Genomic DNA, 15,643 nt, shown 5'->3' on the forward strand with positions numbered 1-15,643 from the left:
AAGCGGAGCAGCTAGAGCAAAGAAGTGCAGTGAGTAAACCTGAAGGAGCTGCTCAGGCCCTGTTTTCTCTCCAGCCTTTCTTCCTCCGCAGCCCCCAGTTCCCTTCCTTATGGTGCTGACCCACATAATGCAGGGTCCCCCTCACCTAGGGGAATGTATGAACTCTTCCTGTCATACATCAGTTCCCGCCTCCTCCATGCAGTCCTCCCAGCACCCCACCCGCCCACCCCCAATCAATATTAATCTCTTCGCCCTTCAGATTCTGGTTTCTCAGCACTTTTGTTTGCCAGGTACTTAATTTTTTTTTTTCAACCATATATAAAAGTGGAGGAGATGTGATGACCTCCCATGCCCCCAACCCATCACCCGTTTTCAACAATTATCAACTGAAGGCCAAGCCAGTTTCAGGTAAATCCCCTCCTGCTCCCATCAGGCCACATGCTCCTACTAGTTTTGGCCTTCTGGTCCTCCTGTGGGGTGATAGTTTTAGTTCACGTCTTGTTTCTCTTGATATTCTCACTATACCTAACAAGGGGTCTCGTGTATGACAGCCACTCCGAATGTTTAAATTCAATTTAAAAATAAAAGTTCACCTGATACTTGATAAAACTATGACAAAGAAGATTATTTTATGAGTCTCTATTCATTGGTTCTACTAATATATGATCAGTATTTTTTCAGACTTTAAGGTATAGCAGGAACTTGACTCCTTTTTGTTTGACCTTGTAGCTCTGCTAATAATAGTCTTTCTAGTGGGTGTTTTAGGTCTTTGGAGAAGTCATAATAAAATAAGCTCTTTGGGAAGGTAAGTAATAAAAGTGAAAGAATATTTCAATCCATGAGTTTCTCAGCAAATCAAATATAAAAATACAAAATTAACATATTTACACATTTCCTGTCTAGTCTCAAGCAAGAAAATACCTGTGTAAAATCAGATTTTAAATTATTTAACAAACTTCTTTGAATGTTAGGCTTGCCCACATTTTAGGATATATGGCCGCTAAGCTTAAAGAGGATATGGTGTCAAAGAGCAAAGACTCTGGAGCCCTGAAGCCCAGCTCTGCCTCTTACCAAATGTGTGGCCTGAGTACAAGTTACTATCAGGGCCTCAGTTTCCTCATCTTTAAAATGGGGATAATAGTACCTACCTTACTGGGCTATTACGAGTATTAAATGAAATAACATTTGTAAAGTACTTTGAAGTATTCCTGGCATAAAGTAAGTGGTTAAAAGATAAAGTAATAAAATAGTTCTGGAACACATTGATAAAATTGGGGATATATGCCCACAGGGGGGAAAAAATCTACCCTCCATATAGAATTTTAAAGTATCATTTAGGAATGTAACAGATCTTACAAAAATCATATTAAAAATAATCCTCTGGGAGGGATAAATTCGGAGTTTGGGATTAACATATACATACTACTATATATATCAGTAAAATAGGTAACCAACAAGGACCTACTGTATAGCACAGAGAACTATACCCAATATTTTGTAATAACCTATAAAAGGAAAAGAATATATATATATATGGGTATAACTGAATCACTTTGCTGTACACCTGAAACTAATACAACACTGTAAATCAACTACTTCAATTAAAAAAATAAAAAAATAAAAATAATTCTCTCATAACACTAATCCTATTATTCAGATACTATGCCTGAAAAAAATGCATATGTTTCAATGAAATTTAAAATGTACGTTCAACCAGAATCTATTCATATGCCCCAAAGAAGTGAGAAGTGTCTGCCTGGCTCGTCAACATTAGACCATCATTCTCTGTTTTATTCCATCTCATAACTTTAAAAAGGTCAAACCTAACCTTTTGACTGTTATTTCCTTCACCTTTATATGACATATTCTAGACTGCATCTACGTACAAAAAAGAGTTCGCTGAACATGACCTGAATCAATTAAAAACTGGGTTACTGATTTCTTCTGACTAAACTGTATAATGACTTAACCGAACTGACTTCTTTCATCAGAAGGAAGATCAAGTTTCTTCCTGGATAAAACAAATATACTTGTTCTGGACTTGAAATATGCCTTACTGGATCAAAGTTAACATTAAAGAGTTATTGAAAAACAAGGAGCAAGATTTCAAAGCCAAAGGCAACACAAACAAGGTCTAAGTTTCTTCAAGGACTTAATGACGGGTAACTGTATTTGCTGCATAGTTTCTTTATCATTTTTAGAGGCTATTTATAGTTAAGAGGGTGGTGACAGTGATGGGAAAATACATTCATTTGGAGACAAGATGGGTAAAGCATGGACCTAGAACTAACAAGTCAGGCTCCTCTCCTGTTTACAGAAAAGAGTGAGTGTGAACTGGTTCCCAGCCTCGGGGCCACCTGTTAGGTGACTTGTGCTACCATGCCAACCAGCACTTTCTATGAGGAAAGAAAGGGTGCAGGGAGAGTAAAACCCCAAACAAAACCAACCCTGCTTCTTTTCCTCCTGTGACACTTAGGGAAGGTGCTTTGAAGTTAGGTTCCCAGCTGGGCATCTCCCAAACCACATTCTTACTTGGAAATCATTTGCATAAAATTAGCTTTAAAAAATCTCCTTGTCCTTATTCCAATCCCCCAAACGTGGCTTTAAAGCTGTTTTATTAAATACCTGTAAGTTCCTTTAGGCACACCAGCTTGTAGAACTGCGTGGTCACTCTTGGCACAGAAAAAGTGGTAATTCTTGAGACAGGATTTTAAATCACATCCCACGGTGGCTCCTGTTTTCCCACAATATGTGCATTTCTACAGAAGAACAGATTTTACTGAGTAAGCACCTGATTTTTCAGAATCTTTGTTAAAATTTAACATTTCTAAATTTCTAAAAAGCAGCGTTGGCAACACTGTCCAGCTCTAGGCAAGAGGTTCTGTTGGGGACACTGAGCCTGTGGCCAAGGTCAGCTCCTGGCAGTGCCACCAACAGCTGTGTGATCTCGAGCCAGTCCCTTCCCCTCTCTTAGACCCGAATTCCTCCCTGGGGATCACAGTGCCTGCCTTACAGAGGCACTACTGAGGAGACGTGAGAGAAAGGAAGTGAAATCTCTTTGGCATCTATGTAGAAAGGCCAAAAATGTAAAACAAAACAAAACAAAAAAAAGCCCCTGAGGAATAAGTTTTTTTCTTAGCTCAATTCATTTGATCTCTTTCTTTTATATATCAGTCTAGTGGTCTGATAGGAAGGTGGCGTAGAGATGGCTAGGAGGAGAGTACGTGGCCACAGAAACCTGTTTGGGGGAATCTGAGCCATGACCACAGCTGGTTTATATTATGCTCTGGCTGAATGACATGGGCGCACAATGAAACCACCTAGCAAAACAGGAGGTGACAGCTCACACAGTATCCCAAGGTCAGCACAAGCAACTATATAAATAAAGGAAATTTAATTGCGGGTGAGAAATTATATTGTGCAAAAGGCAGAATTTGAAGTCAGAGCACAAAGAATGATCATTTAATGTTGGGGGGCCATCTGACTATATGTATAGGAAAGAAAGAAAGTTAGATCCCTACCTCACAATATATTCCCAAATAAACTCCACGTGGATAAAAGCTTTAACTATATATAAAAAAAGTATTTTTAAAAAGCTGCAAAAAATTAGAAAATATAAGAGAAAGAAAAAAAGGACAGTATTGAGGCTTTCTAAGCAAGGCAGGAGACACAGAAGCCACAAAGAAAAAGACTGACAGATCTGACTATATAAAAAATTTAAGCTCCACTTTTAAGGTGATAGATACCATTTAAAAAAAAGGAAAAGACTGTTTGCTGCATAGTAGATAAAGGGTAAGACTCTGATAGCCCATAGAAAAATGGGAAGAGAAGAAATACAAACGGCTAATAAAGGGTGACTCATTGAAAGACTACAGAGTAGCTGTGATGCAGCAGGCCCTCTTCCAGGACGGGGAAAACAGTGGTGGATAAGGTACCTGCCTGCATGAAGTTAACTTTCTTTCTAGTGGAGACAATGATCAAATAAAGCAAACTTTAAAACATAGCGATACACGCTTTGTAGAGAATTAAGGCAAAGTGACAGAGTGTCTCTGGGTCTCTACTTCAGATTGGGTGGTCAGTGATATAGAAGGCCTCTCTGAGGAGGTGATATAAAAGCTTAGATTTTAATAATAATAAGAGCTGCTAGTCTGCACCAAAGCAGGGGAAAGGACATCGTAAGCAGAAGGCCTTATGTGCTCATGGCAAGAATGAGCTTCCCCACTGGCAAACTCACAGGAAGGGCGAGAGGGATGGGTAGTGTTGTTGGAGCAGAGAAGAGGCAAGGGGGACAGTCTGAGCTAAGATCCAAGGGGTAAGTGAGGACTGGGTCATGGAGGGCTTACGAGCCACAGTGATGAGTTGGGGTTTTACCTTTGTGCAATAGGAGCATAAACCAATTCATAGTTTAAAGATACTGTTCTGGCGGCCGTGTGGAGAATGGGCTGGGGAGGGATAGGCAAGAGAGAAAGAAGGACAAGTATCTGTAGTGTTCAACAACAGTCTGAGAGAGTGAGGTCACACTTCACCACAGTGGATGAGTGGCAGTGAGGGAGAAGAGGATGCAGGGTCCGTAGGGTGATGCTGATGGACCCGATGCTGGGCTGGGGTTGAGGAGGGGATGATGGCGGACAAATGGTGTGCTGTTTACTGAGGAGTGAGCAGGTTTGGATGGATCGTGTGTGTATGAGTGTGTAGGGGATGGAACTACTCTTTTCCGGCCAGTTTAACATGAGAGGCTATTACCTATCCAGGTAGGTATGTCAGGTTGGTCATCAGGGCTGGAGATAGAGAGTCCCGGCATAAGAATGGTATTGAAGCCATGGGAACTGGATGAGGTCATGTAGGAAGGATGTTCAGATTGAGGAAGGAGCCCAGGAAAGAGCCTTGGGCACCCCAAACTGTAGAGGTTGAGCAGAGGAGGAAAAACAGCCAAAGCACCTGAGAAGAAGCCGCCAGAAAGGTAAAAGACATCCTAGCAGTGTATGTCCAGGAAGTCAAAAGAAGGAACTGCTTGAAGATGCAGGGCAGGGACCACTGTGTGATGATACTGCTGACAGGTCCACTAAGGTCAGACAAGTGACACTGTAAGTGACCAGCTCTTTGTGTATAAGGGAGAGTTTTTTTTTCTTTCAAAAGATGACATGATCAGTTGATCATGTTTATATGCTGACAAGAGTAATCAATCAGAAAGAAGGGATACTGATGTGAGGGGTAGAGGAAAATGCAAGAACCTAGTCCTTAAGGAGGGAAGGAGGACGGCTCCAAAGCCCATGTGCAGGGTTGGCTTTGACAGAACGGAGCTCTGAGAGTCTGGGGACAGGCTGGTGGGCAGTGGTTCGGACAGTAGGGGTTCCTGTCTAGTCGCTTCCATTTTCTCGGTAAGAATCTGGCAAAGAAATGTACACCACCAGGAGTGAACCCTAATGTAAACTATGGCCTTTGGGTGTTTCTGATGTGTCAATGTGGTTCATCAGTTGTAACAAATGTCCCCTCTAGTGGAGGGTATTGATAAAGGGGAGACTGTGAACGTGTAGGGGCAAGGGGAATACAGGAACTCTCTGTACCATCCCCTCAGTTTTCCTGTGAACCTAAAACTGCTCTAAAAAAGTTTATCCAAAAAAAAAAAAAAATCAGGGATAGTCATCAACTTGGCAAGGAGAAGTTGGGGTGGAGCAAGGTTTTAGAGAGAGATGATAGGATATGAAAGAGTAAATGTGGAAGGTGGAGGATGAAGTGCTGATTGTCTGTTTGAGGTTTATGGCCATGAATCTAAGATCAGTCAAAACATCTGTGGGTTTTTCTCCGGTTAACTGCTCAACTGCCAGCGCTACTCAGCTCCCGCAGACATCAGACAGACACACTTCCCCAGGCTGGGGCTTTGCTCAGTGAGTAAGGAGGGTGTCCAGGGGGTTTGCAAGGGAGTGACTGCTGTGCTGGACCATGGCCAGGGATCACTGAAGAACTGCTGGAGCTGGGTGAGCCAGGAGGATTGGGATGATGACTAAAGAGGGGTAATGTTCAACCTCTCCAGTGATCAGGGAAATGCAAGGTAAAATTTTTTGAGACTGGCAAAAATTAACGAGGTTTGAGATGTTCATTTTCGTCAAGGGCTGGGAGAAGTGCTCTTTCATCCACTACGTACAGAAGCATAAAGTGGTGCAGTCTTTCTGGGGGACAGTTTGTCAGCATGTTTCAAAGATGTTAAAGGGGATTCTCTTTGGCTCAGCTGTTCCACTTCTAGGAGTGTGCTGTACAGCACCGATCAAACCAGCACACGAGGATAATGCACAAAGATGTTTCTGCAGCATTCGCTATTACAGTGAAAAACAGTGTCAACTCATTATCTAAGGGCAGGGAATGGCTTCATGCCTTCCAGTACATCCTATGGAATTCCATGAGGTCAGTGAAGAGAATGCCAGGGACAGTCCTATGCTTATGGTTTCATGAATGTGCCACATCTTCTTTCTTGCCTTCCACACTTTTGCACACCCTGTTCCCTCTCTCTGAATTTCCCCCTTCCCCATCCTCATTACCCCCGACATTCCCAACTAGGAAGGCTTCCTGAGCCCCAACTGTGCTGATCTGCCTGCTCACTGAGCGGCCCGTGCTGACGTTTCTCAAAGCACATCAGGCGATGTGGAAATTGCCCATGTATATGCTGACATCTTGCAAGGACTAAAAAAATGTTTGTTCCAGGTTACTAACCTGACTGTGGATTGTGGTGGTGGTTAGGGTGTTAGTGCTCACGCTTGCTGTACCGCTGATTAAGCTGCGAAAGGGCCTGTCACGGAGGGAGTCTACTACAGCAGATCCAGTAGAGCAACTACTCAACATTCTTCCTTCCCAGGGGGAGCTGACCCCAGCTCTGAGCGTAGATCCTGATTAGTTATGGTTGCCTCTAGCAATTGGTGCAGAAAGAGGGGTGTGGCCTAATTAAACTTTCAGAAGGGCTCTTAATCCATGCTTGGGGATGAACTTTCTCTTGTGATAGGAGCAAGAAAGCCTGATGCTTCAGCTGCTGCCTGTGGCCACCCTATGATCACAAAGGGACCAGCTGATGTTGTGGACAGGAGAGCGGAAAGGATGATGAACCCTTGATGACATCATTGAGCCACTGAATCAACCAACCCTGAAGCCAGTTTTTCCTCTGGCTAAGTTAAGAAAATAAGCATCCCTTTTTTTTTTTTTTTTTTTTGTGGTACGCGGGCCTCTCACTGTTGTGGCCTCTCCCATTGTGGAGCACAGGCTCCAGACGCGCAGGCTCAGCGGCCACGGCTCACGGGCCCAGCCGCTCCGCGGCATGTGGGATCTTCCCGGACCGGGGCACGCACCCGTGTCCCCTGCATCGGCAGGCGGACTCTCAACCACTGCGCCACCAGGGAAGCCCCCCTTTTTTTTTTTTAAGCCAGTTTGTTCCTTCTACTTATAGCCAAAGCATTCTAACTCATATCTACTTTGCCGATGAAGCATATTGTAGTTTATTTTAAAATATTAAAATATTCAATTGAATCTAAGTTCCCAATATAGGTCCTATTTCTTTCAGCTCTCCACGTTGCACCTCTGTCCCCTGGTTTATCAATCAAATAGACTTTCTTTTGAAAGCATCACCAAGGGTCTGTTCATCTGAGTAATAAAATCATTTATACTTACCAACTTCCTTCCTCTCTTGATTTCTTTCTTTACTGATTCCACATCAAAATTTCTATCATTATTAGACGAATCATGATCCTCACATTCCACAAGTGCTGAGGAATACAGCTGCAGATTGGGAAAAGAAAAAACCCAGAGTATGCACAAAGTAATGTTGAAAGCTGCAAGTCAGAAAATGGTACCAAAAAGTACTCACCAGGAGTGGAAGATGGGTTGGGTGTAGAACAGTGACCACCTTTTGGCGTGTGTAAGCAGACCCCAAGTCACCCTGCTTTTCTTTGGGAGTTGTCCTGATCCCCAGACATGTTTTATACTGCATAACCCTGACCCCCAGCAGCTAACTGGACCTGGTCGGGGCCCTGACCCCAAGCTGGGCCAGTCAAAAGTCCCTATCCTAGGGGACTAAAACAGGCTCTGAGCCACATGGTCAGAGCAAGTCAGTCAACAAAGAGAGGAAAACAAAAACGAGGGCTAGAGAGGACATCCTGGGTTCCTGATGGCTTCCCAGCTCCTGTTTCTTGTATCCACCTGTGTGCCTGCCTTCAGGAGCCAAAAAATGCCCCTGCAACTTATTGCAAAGCCCCTTTTATATTTAGGTTGGCTCGAGCTTTAAAGTTTCTTGAAACCAAAAGAATCCAAACTACCTCTGAATGAAAGATCAACATTACACATACACTTAAATAATAAAGGGCATGAAAAACATAAGATAAAAAATTTTTGACACTGGCACAGGCAAAGATTTCTTATAAAAAGCAGAAACTATAAAGAAAAAGTTATTAAGTTGGAATTCACCAAAATTAAAACTTTTTGCTCTTTGAAAGACATTGCTAAGAAAACAAAAAGGCAAGCCAGAAATTGGGAGAAAATATTCACAATTCATATATCTGACAAAAAAAATTATATTGAGAATACAGGAAAAACTCTTGCCACTCAGTAAGACAAATAATTCAGTTAAAAATGGGCAAAAAACCTGGACAGACTCTTCAGAGAAGGAGAGTTACAAATGGTGAATAAGCACGTCAAAAGATGCTCAAAATCATTAACCCTCAGACAAATCAAAGCCACAATGAGATACCAATACACACTCACTAGACTGGTTAGAGTTAAAAAGACTGAAAATACCAAGTGTCAATGAGGGTGTGGAGCAAATGGAACGCTTACACATTGTTGTAGAAGTGTAAAATGATGCAATTACCTTTAAAGTTAAACATACACTTACTTTATGACCCAGCATTCCTCTTGTAGGTATTCACTCAAGAAATAAAAGCATTATTGTCCACATTTAAAGAAGGCAACAGTATACAATGGAGAAAAGACAGTCTCTTCAATAAGTAGTGCTGGGAAAACTGGAGAGCTACATGTTAAAAAAATGAAATTAGAACATCTTCTCACATCATATACAAAAATAAACTCAAAATGGATTGAAGACCTAAGTGTAAGACAGGACACCATAAAACTCCTAGAAGAAAACACAGGCAGAACACTGACATAAATTGTAGCATTTTTTTTTTTTGGATTTATCTCCAAAGGCAAGGAAAACATAAGCAAAAATAAACAACTGGGACCTAATTAAACCTAAAAGCTTCTGCATCAACAAACCATTGACAAAACAAAAAGACAACCTACTGAATGGGAGAAAATATTTGCAAACGATATGACCGGTAAGGGGTTAATATCCAAAATATACAAACAGCTCATAAAACTCAACATCAACCTGATTAAAAAATGGGCAGAAGACCTGAATGGACATTTTTCCAAAGAAGACATAAGATGGCCAACAGGCACATGAAAAGATGCCCAACATCACTAATCATCAGAGAAATGCAAATGAAAACCATAAAGAGATATCACCTCACACCTGTCAGAATGGCCATCATCAAAAAGACCACAAACAAATGTTGTTGAGTGTGTGGAGAGAAGGGAACCCTCCTGCACTGATGCTGGGAACGTAAACTGGTGCAGCCACTGTGGAGAACAGTATGGAGGTTCCTCAAAAAAATAAAAATAGAGCTACCGTGTGATCCAGTGATTCCACTGCTGGGTATATATCCAAAGAAAATGAAAACACGAATTCGAAAAGACATATGCACCTCAGTGTTCATAGTAGCATTATTTACAATAGCCAAGGTATGGAAGCAACCTAAGTGTTCATCAACAGATGAATGGATAAAGAAAATGTAGTGTGTATATATGTATGTATATATACACACACATACACATACATACAATGGAATACTATTCAGCCATAAAAAAGAATGAAAGTTTGCAATTTGCAACATGGATGGATGTGGAGGGTATTATGCTTGGTGAAATAAGTCAGACAGAGAAAGACAGATACTGCATGTTATCCCTTATATGTGGAATCTAAAAAAATTAACTAGTGACTATAATACAAAAAAAGTGTATGTCTACATGAAGACACATATTCAGATCTTCACAGATTTATCCTAGTATCTTCAAACTGGAATTAATAATATGTCTATCAACAGGCAAGTGGATAAACAAATTGTGATAGAGCCATACAAGGAAATACTGTGCAGAAACAAAAAGGAACAAAATACACATACAAGAAACAACATGGATGAATCTCCAAATACTGTAATGAGCAAAAGAAGCCAGACACACAGAATACATACTGTAGGATTCCTTTCATGTGAGATGAGAAAGACAGTCTCAAGCTATAGAAGCTGGGGTGGGGAGGAAGTGGCTGCAAGGAGGCATGAGGGAACCTTCTGGGGTAATGGAAATGTTCTACATCTTGATGGTGGTGGTGGTTACGTTGGTAAATACATGTCTTAATACTCTCTGAACTGTACACTTAAAATGGGTGCTTTTTTTTTTTTTTTTTTTTTTTTGCGGTACGCGGGCCTCTCACTGTCGTGGCCTCTCCCGTTGCAGAGCACAGGCTCCAGACGCGCAGGCTCCGCAGCCATGGCTCACGGGCCCAGCCGCTCCGCAGCATGTGGGATCTTCCCGGACCGGGGCACGAACCCGTGTTCCCTGCATGGGCAGGCGGACTCTCAACCACTGCACCACCAGGGAAGCCCAAAATGGGTGCTTTTTAAATGTAAATTATACTGACAAGGTTAACTAAAAATAGCAAATTAACATTAACAGTATATTAGAATAAAACATCACAATCAAATAGTGTTAATCTCCGAATGGTTTAACAGCAAAAAATAAACAAGCACATAATTTATTACTAACAGATTAAAAGGAGAAAATTTGAGACATGAAAACCAAATGTAACCTGTGAATCGGAATCTTTTGTTATAAAGTTATTAGGACACTTGAACCTGAAACCTGGGTGGTTTGAGGATTAGATCGTAGTAATATATTAATGTTAAGTTCCTGATTTTGATGGTTACATTGTGATTATGTGAATGTCCTTTGTATAAAATACATAACGGATTATTCAGGAAAGATAATGCATCATGTCTCAAATTAATTTCAAATGGTTCTGTAAATGAAAATAATCAATAAACAGTCTATAAAAAGAATAGAAAAGAGTTTTATTTGAGCCAAACTGAGGACTACCCTGGAAGCCCACTTCCCAGATTACTCTGAGAAACTGCTCTGGAGAAGCACTGTTTCCAGCATAGTTTTATATCTTGTCAGAACAAAGAGCATTAAATGAGTCAGGGTTACATTTCTTCAAGGTTAAAAAAAAAAAAAAAAGAACAGACTAGTATGTACACAGTGAGTCAGTATGGCCTTGGAACCTGGGAAGGGAGTCTTATCATCAAAGGAGTACCAGCATTGGCATCCCAGGAGGAGGGGCATGTAATCTTTATTTTTAACATGGACATTCTTTACTTCTGGTCAATGTGTCCTTTTCTCTAATAATTAAAGCAAATGTACAGTGTATACTTGATAGGCCACAAACAGGCTATTTTAGTTAGCATAAAATTCAAGTTAACTCATGTATAAGCCAGAATGACTTCAGTTCCAACAAAAAAGGTACTTTGTACTGTATGTGCAACTTTTCTGTAAGTTTGAGATTTAAAAAAATTGTGTATATAAAAAATAAAGCATCGGACTTCCCTGGTGGAGCAGTGGTTAAGAATCCGCCTGCCAACGCAGGGGACACATGTTCAAGCCCTGGTCCGGGAAGATCCCACATGCCGCAGAGCAACTAAGCCCGAGAGCCACAACTACTGAAGCCCACGTGCCTAGAGCCCGTGCTCTGCAACAAGAGAAGGCACCGCAATGAGAAGCCTGCGCACCGCAACGAAGAGTAGCCCCTGCTCACCGCAACTACAGAAAGCCCGAACGCAGCAACGAAGACCCACCACAGCCAAAAATAAATAAATTAATAAATTAAAAAAAAAATAATAAAGCATCTAGCATTGTGCATGGCCAGAGAAAGAGAGGGAAAGAAGCCAGAAGATCATTACAACAGATGCAGAAAAAAGCATTTCATAATATTCAATACTTTAACTTGTAGCAAGCTAGAAATAAAAGGAAACTTCCTAATTTTAATAAAGTAAAGTATTAAAAAGCTAAAGTATGCACAAATTTAATGATAAAACCTAGAAGCATCCCAGTAATATAAGAAAAAAGACAATGCTCACTAAAATGCTTTTAATCACCACTATAACACAATGTTCTAGAAAAATGCAGTAAAATAAGAAAAAGAAATTAAGAGGCCCAAAAATTTAAAGGAAAAAAAGTCATCTTTATTTAAAGATGAGGATCGTCCAAATAAAATATCCAGGTGAATCTGACTTTTAGATTTGAGAGTTTGGCAAGATTGTTGGATGAGATAAAAAATAAATAAAAATTGACAGTGTTTGTGTATACCAATAATAGCTCACTTTAAAAATGTATTAACAAAACAAAACAAAAAACAAACCCACGAATAGGCCTAACCCAAAGTTCTAGACCTCTATAGAAAAAAAACTGTTGGACATTTTTGAAATTCATAAAAGACCTGGATAGTTGAAGAGACATACCCTGTTAATGGATAGAAAGACTAATATATTATGAGGGTGTCTATTTTATCCCAAATTCATCTATAAATTCAGTGGAATTCCAGTTAAAATTCCAATAGAAATTTCTGTGAAACCTGACAAGCTGATCCCAAAATTCGAAGTGCAAAAAAAATAGCCAGGGTTTATCATAAAATCATAGTAATTAAGAGTGTTGTACCAGCTCATTAGTCACTGATAATCTGCTTGTTTAAATGGCCTGTTTGAACTCCCATGCTTTGGAGACCTAACTGTTCTTCCAGAAGATAGCATTGAAAGTACCATGTTACACTCTGTGTGATCTCTGCTAATGGCACTTTGGAATTGTATTAAGTCATTTTAGACATAACATCACTGTGGATCCAACTGTCAGGTACTGAGTTATCAGCTCTTTGAAGCAATAAATTTTGAGGAGGTATGGAAGGAAGGAATACATTTCATAAAACATTACAGTGAAGCTCATGACTGACTTTTGAATAGTAGGAGTTTTAAGTATGCTGTTAAAAATCTGTAAGGGACAGTTAAGAAAATTATCAGACTGTAAGAGAAACATGTGAGCTCGCCAAACAAGGATTTCAGTGTAGATTTTGTCTTTATCAACTGAAGTTAAAGGAACAAGTTATAGTTAAAGTTTGAATGGAAGAGCCTGCCATTGTTGTTCCACATCTGGTTGTTGCTGTTTACATTCCCTGACTGAGCCTACATCTTCATAAGCTTTTTGGCAGGTACACGTTGAACACTTCTGTTTCATGGTTAAGACAGGATCAGAGGCCGTGGATACTGACAACTGATTTGTCTGTTTTCTTCTTTTTCCATGACTATCTACTGCCTCATCTTGATTTACAAGCAAAACCTAGAAAACCTACAAAAATAAGTGTTTTGTGGTTTATCTGGGAATAATACAGAAAATATTGCTTGTTATTTTTGGTGAAGAAAATCAATTTCGTATCGTTTATTTCAACCTAAATAAAATGCGAGTTTTGTTTAAAAGAAAAAAAAAAAGAGTGTTGTAGCAGCTCAGGAATACACAAGTGACCAATGGAAGAGAATGGAGAGCCAGAAAGAGATCTGTGCACATATGACGATACTGTTAGAGCAACGATAGCTGGGTGAGAGTCCCGGCTCAGTCACTTACAGCCCTGTGACCTTGAGCAAGTCATTTAATTTCTCTGTGCCTCAGTTGTTCCACCTTTAGTTTGGGCGTAATTATAATACCTACCTCTTAGGGTAGTTGTGAGGATTAACAGTTAATCCTGTTAACCTCCCAGAGCTCCTAGGTTAAGCTTCCAGAACATTACCTTACATAGTGAACACCAAATAATAACAACAGTTATTATTATCACTACAGATCAGTGAGGAAAGGATAGATTTTTCAATAATAGTGCTGGGGAAGGTGCTTAATCTCATAAAAAAAAAAAAACCTAAAAGTAGGTCCCTACTTTACACTGTAATCCAAATAAATTCCAGTTGGATCAAGAAGCTAAATGAGAAAAGCAAAATTTTTAAACTTTTTGGAAAAAAGATAGAACCTTAGTTCGGAAAAGAATTTCTTAGGGGAAAAATCCTACAAATTATAAAGGAAAATAATGATGAATGTTAATTACATTACAAGCTTCTGTATGACAGAAAGCACCATAAATAAAATTAAAAGCAAAAATATATAATAAAGCATTAGAATTTATTTACATGTGAATAAATACATATAAGCAAAACTAAGATCTCAAAGATAAAGTGTAGTCTATGAACACAAGTCACAGAATCGAAAAAAAGAACTGCACAGGAGCACAGCAAACGAGGTGCAAGCTCACTAAGTAATCTAGTAACTGCAAATGCAAATAACAACGAGAGACCATCTCACACCCATCAGAGAGGAAAACATTAAAATCTCATAGTATCATGACAGACACCAAACCATAGATCCAGGGAGGCACTGTAAAGAGAATGAAAAGAAAAGCCACAGATTAGGAGAAAATATTGGTAAAATATATCTGATAAAGGACTTGTATCCAAGGTATAGAGAGCTCCTAAAAGTTAATTATAAGACAACCCAATAAACCCAATTAAACAATAACAACCCAATTAAAAATTGGACAAAAGATCTGGACAGGCAACACCAAAGAAGATATACAAATGGCAAATAAGTATATGAAAAGATGCTCAACACCACATGTCATCATATGTCATCAGGGAATTACAAATTAAAATATGAACAACATCATATATACACTAACATGTATAAAATAGATAACTAGTAAGAACCTGCTGTATAAAAATAAATAAATAAAATAAAATTTAAAAAAATACGAACAACATGAACTCTCATTCATTGCAGGTGGGAATGTAAAATGGTACAGCCACAGCAGAGGACAGTTCAGCAATTTCTTTCAAAATTAAACATACTTTTACCATACCAAGAAATAAATAAATCTCATAGAATCAAGTGTTGACAAGGAAGAAGAGAAACAAACTCCGAAATAGTGGAAGTCAAACTTGGTACGATCCCTTTGGAGAGCAATCTGGCACATTTAGTGAGGTGCAAAATGTTCCCTTCCTGTGTCCAGCAGTTCTAAGTGCCCTAAACCAGAGAAATTCTCCCGTGAATTAGGAGACCTATACAAGGATATTTATGACAGCTGGTCAGTCACATAAAAAACTGGAAAACCATAAATGCTCACAGAATACTTTAATGGTGATTATAGTCATAAAATGGAATACTATAACATTTAGAATAAAAGATTAGAACTACATTTATCAACATGGATATATCTCAATAATCCACAGAATCTGATAGAAATTCTATAAAGTCCAAGAACATGTAAAACAATATATTTGTTTATAAATACTTAAAACGTGGTGGGAGCATAAAATTAAAAACACAGATAATAAGAAACACTGAATTTATGATGGCAATTACCTCTGGGGAGGGGTGGAGAGAAGGGAACAGAGAGAAGAGAGTCCTTAACTATCTATGTTTTTCTTTAAAAAAAAATCAAACTGAGGCAAATATCATATACTATCATGAT

At 39.5% G+C, this 15,643-nt stretch overlaps 1 protein-coding gene across 1 annotated transcript in view; it reads right to left on the reverse strand.

Annotated features, from left to right (window-relative positions):
• The window catches only part of LOC309792800 (histone-lysine N-methyltransferase SETDB2-like), a 75,409-nt gene that overhangs the window by 9,093 nt on the left and 50,673 nt on the right, over window positions 1-15,643 (reverse strand). Inside the window, exons 12-13 of the mRNA XM_082602632.1 lie at window positions 7,651-7,758; window positions 2,626-2,759 (exon numbers count right to left, since the gene is read on the reverse strand). Coding sequence (XP_082458758.1) covers window positions 2,626-2,759; window positions 7,651-7,758 — 242 coding nt within the window. The remainder of the gene's footprint in view (window positions 1-2,625; window positions 2,760-7,650; window positions 7,759-15,643) is intronic.

This window comes from Mesoplodon mirus (genome assembly GCF_964341445.2).
Source record: "Mesoplodon mirus genome assembly, chromosome: 17".
NCBI classification, from domain to species: Eukaryota; Metazoa; Chordata; class Mammalia; order Artiodactyla; family Ziphiidae; genus Mesoplodon; species Mesoplodon mirus.